We start from the raw sequence: 4,394 nt of genomic DNA, 5'->3' as shown, positions 1-4,394 counted from the left end.
CTTCAACACAAATTAATAGTATTTCTTGCTATTGCTTCTCTATAACTCATTCCGACAATCTCCAACTTCATGCCTTCTCCTCCAAAGCTTGGCAATCAAGGCATACTAGTTCATACAGTGAATAACATCATGAGCTTCTGCTCGAGAGGACCGCATCCCTAGCTAGGTACGATTGGGGGCAACGGACCACCGGCCCCCCGGCGGTCCCCTGCCCCCAATCGTACCTAGCTAGGCATGCGGTGCCTCCCTCACAGAAGCTCATGATGTTGAGGTAAGTACTTCACAATGTGGGAATTATTGTGAGAATTTGTCCAAAACTTCTTGTGGAGAGAGAGAGAGAGTTGCATGAGAGCTCACCCAGCTGCAAACATACAAAGAGGAGTTTGTGCATGTCTCTTTAAGGGGAGCTGTCATATTCCGCCTGCTGACATGTCAACACTCCACTCCCCTTTCATATTGCATGTTGACTAAAATCAGGTTGATATTGGCTTAGAGTAATTAATGTTTTAAGGTTGTACTTAGGAACATCTTATGGTTATTGCCATGTTATAAATTTGTTTATTATTTGAACCATTGCCAGTTTTTTCGGGCTACATTCTAGAGTATAATCGCTTCGTGGATGTAGTATCACTGCAATGCTTTATTGGCATGGACTTTCACAGCTTCTGTTGTGATTAAGGCCACCACCACAAGTATTGTACCACCAACAGTTCTCTTAATGTAAACAGTTGCCACCTTTAATCTTTCTTGTATTGCATTAATGATTTTCTTTTGCAGCTTGCATAAACAATGCAAAAATTACCAACATACCCAGAGCAGTGAATGAATTCTATAATGTTTATGGCAAAGTGGGGTATATAAGATGGCAATTTGTAGCCTTATGCCTACCATGTCAAAAGAACTTGCACCTACAATGCATCCTTGTTGCGGCAAGCATTAAAACTTCCCATTGATTAAAACATGTACAGTAATATATAATTCTGCGATCTTAAGCCCCCAAGGCCGACAGAAGTCCTCCACTCATTGAAGTACCCAAAAAAAGTGGTGTCATGGGGTTGAAATTACAAGTAGTTTTGAATTAAGTACAAAACAGAAGAGCAAGATATAAGTACCCATACACAAGAGGCATGGAGGAAGCACGACAAGACTATCCTACGTTGTCATTTCGACGCGAGGCACCAGCCATACATAGGAGGGAACTGGTAGCATGCTGTTGTAGTCTGTCGGTAGATACCAAAACAGTACATTCACTCTTGGAATTTGTCCATCATCAGACTCACGGTCTGAATGCTCAAAATTACAGCTCTGATGCAATCTGACAATTGCTTGTTATTGGTTGCAACTTGCTGCAGGATAACATGGTAATTAGCCTTCCCGTCCTTGCTCGCACTTTGTCCTTCCACCTCTTCGGCACTCTGCACCTTTCGAGTTTTTTGAGCCCGTTGGCTACTCACTGCATTATCAAGCGCTGCCGCGCTGCGGATGAGACGCTTTAGTTGCTTTTTTGTGCATCCTTTAGTGTGTATGCTGATTTCTTGATCATCAGCACACATCTCCCCCTGTTTCAGCTCACCGTCATCCCTGCCATCTCTTGCATTAATGCCTTCATTATTGTCACTTGTGTTCCCGTCCATGAGCTTATTGCAGTCCTTATCATCAACATTTGTGAAATTTGTCGGAGACTCAAAACCCTCCAAGTAACCAACCACTTCTTTTGCTCCTCCAACATGTAGAATGTCATCGTCTTTTTCTGATGTACAGCACTCAGCATCACAAACATCCTCATTGTACACATTTTCCTCTTTAAGGACCTTCTCCAAGTCCATATCCCCTGTTAGCAAAAGACCCCTCAGGCCACCAGGCCTGAAATGCTGCTTTCTTGGTTGTACATTTCCAGGCTTGCCTTTGCTCTTGGACTTATTCGGTATTGTAGTGCACAATCTCGGGGCAAGCTGGCGGCTTGTGCATTTTCTGATCACTGACGAAGATGCACCTCCAGGCCGATAAGAGGAGCCATCATCATCATCGTCTTCTTCTTCTTCGTCATCATCATCATCATCATCGTCACACATGACATTGTTTTTATGGCAAACAGGGCGCACCAACTTTCGTCGCCTGATGTGATTTTGATCCTTTACCAAGTGAACACCATCATCCAAGCCACTAGATGCAAAAAAGGCTTCCATGCGTGCATATAGCTCGGGGCAGAAGTTGCCGGGTAGAAGGCGATCTAGGCGATCCTTCGTGGAGAGGTTTTCAAAGAGGGGGAGCTTTTTCCGTACGCGCCACGCTTTGAGGTTACGGAAAGCCCAATGAATGTTTTGGAACTTTTTCTGCACGGTGTAAATAGTCTTCTCACAGAAGCCATGGGCATGCATGTGTTTCAAGACTTTGTCCCACTTGTTTGCTCTCAAGGACCAGCCGGGATCCAAAAGATTGCAGCTTTCGATCGCTAGCAAAAGAGCCTCGGTTTCTTCTGCGGTCCAGTGTGTCTTCATGGCTGAGGAAGCCTTTCTCTTCTCGGGTTTACCTGAAAAGCCATGTCTTCTTCTGAGGGACTTCATTGCTTGCATAATGTTACTCCCAGTTTGCTGCATTTTCTGAGATGACGTTCTCTGTCCTCCATCACCATGCCGCACTATTTGCATATTCGGCACAGACCCATCTAAGTAATGAGCGTCAGGAGCGGCTTGCCCCTCTGCTGGCTGCTGCGTCTTGCCATGGCAATGAAAACAGTATTGCTCTTGCACAGCGACATTTTCAGGTTCAATGGCGGCTTCCATATTTGGAGGCAGATGTTCTGCGGCGCCATTAAAGCTGGAACACATGTATATTAAAATGACTAGCTGTATTAGAAGAAGCTTGCTCTGTCCCATTTCCGTGCAAGCTGATGGAGATATAGGAGAGTCTACTACCCCTCCGTGCATGCAATCCATCACACAGAATATTTGGTGCGCTCATTTTGTTTCGAGGGAACACAGACATGTTGTACACACGCTCTCGTGTCGAACTGAAAGCATGATCTAATCCTTACTAGGTTTGGAAATGAAATGCACTTTTCCCCTTTTTTTTTTTTTTTTTGAAAATATGCTTGGAATTATGTTATTAGAAAGAGCAAACAATTTACATAATTCCCAGACGGAGGTCAGTCACATGGAGGTGGATAAATACATAAAGCCCCAAAAATAATATACATTTCAAAGAGACTGTCGTCATGGACGCATAGAAGCATTTGGAATCTGATAGGACACTCTCAAAATGGTTTGAGCATAAGCATCACCCACTTTATTAATGCGCTCTTGGTAGAAAGCCAGCTGGCCCATCGGGTTTTGGCTGCATCAATCAAATTGCTTTTTCATTCATGCATTGGATAGTGAAATTCTTCATTAAATTTAAGTCCACGATTTCATCTGCATACCTTTTTTCTTAAGTTGCCACATATCTTTCTAAGTGTCGTAGTCAAATCAGTGCTTCGTAAGCAGCTTTTAGCTTCAGAGGCTTGTAGAGTAACAATAGAGAGCCATTCATTGCCAACTGGTTGAGAATTGGCAAAAAGTTCTTTACACCTTTAGATCCAAATGTGCCATAAATATTCAACCCGCACAATATCACAAGGAATGGTAGGGAATCCCATAACATTCCCTAAAAGAATAAGACAATTTGGAACATGTAATGTTCACTAAATGGTGCAAAGTGTGTGAGATGGTTTTATTATCTCCACAAATAACAAATACATGAAAAGTATCTTCCTGAGAACATATTTAATTACTACGTTGGTAGATCCCATCTCCAAGTCCAAGCTTGAGAGCCTGGACACATGCCCGTATAATTTTGTGACAGATAAGCTAGAACAGAGCATATTTTTTTGGGGCAAGAGGTTTAGCCCAATTCATTGTAAATTTCTAGCTCCATATATTTTGTTTAATTTACTATGTAGAGAAACTGAAGTGGGTAGAGGCTACTAACATGTCCATTGTTGTCATCTTAAGTCTAGGACGCCCCACACACAATCTTCTATCTGTGACCTTCAAGAAAAAGTGAAATACGACTGTAGAGGAAGGTGGTGTCATTGATTGAGAGACCAAAAATAGCATTGGTTTTATCTTCTGAAAAGAATTTACTTCTTCCTTTGTCCCACACATCTGGCTAAGTAAGGATACCCTTCTTAAAAAGATTGCGAGCATTACGAACATCCTGAGAATGTAGAGGAGGAATATTTAGTGAAAACCACCAAATGCAGTCAATTTTTAATGTTAATCGAGTGGATCTATCATGCATATCTTGAATGAGAAAGAGTTTGTATATTCCACACCTATCACATTCCTTAACCTAATCCAAACCTTTACATTTAATGCAAAGGGGAGAGGCAAAGACAATCAATATCGAGAGATCTT

General features: G+C 42.3%; 1 protein-coding gene across 1 annotated transcript; it reads right to left on the bottom strand.

Annotated features, from left to right (window-relative positions):
* Positions 1-968: 968 nt before the first annotated feature.
* On the bottom strand, positions 969-3,054 carry LOC147458419 (uncharacterized). The gene has a single exon (XM_086511845.1). The coding sequence runs from the start codon at positions 2,934-2,936 to the stop codon at positions 1,248-1,250; it is 1,689 nt and encodes a 562-aa protein (XP_086367971.1). The 5' UTR covers positions 2,937-3,054; the 3' UTR covers positions 969-1,247.
* Between the last annotated feature and the right edge of the window lie 1,340 nt (positions 3,055-4,394).

This window comes from Adiantum capillus-veneris, chromosome 5 (genome assembly GCF_014529385.1).
Source record: "Adiantum capillus-veneris isolate H3 chromosome 5, ASM1452938v2, whole genome shotgun sequence".
Taxonomy (NCBI): Eukaryota; Viridiplantae; Streptophyta; class Polypodiopsida; order Polypodiales; family Pteridaceae; genus Adiantum; species Adiantum capillus-veneris.
Note: the sequence above shows the minus strand (reverse complement) of the source record. Positions and strands in the feature narration are given on the sequence as shown.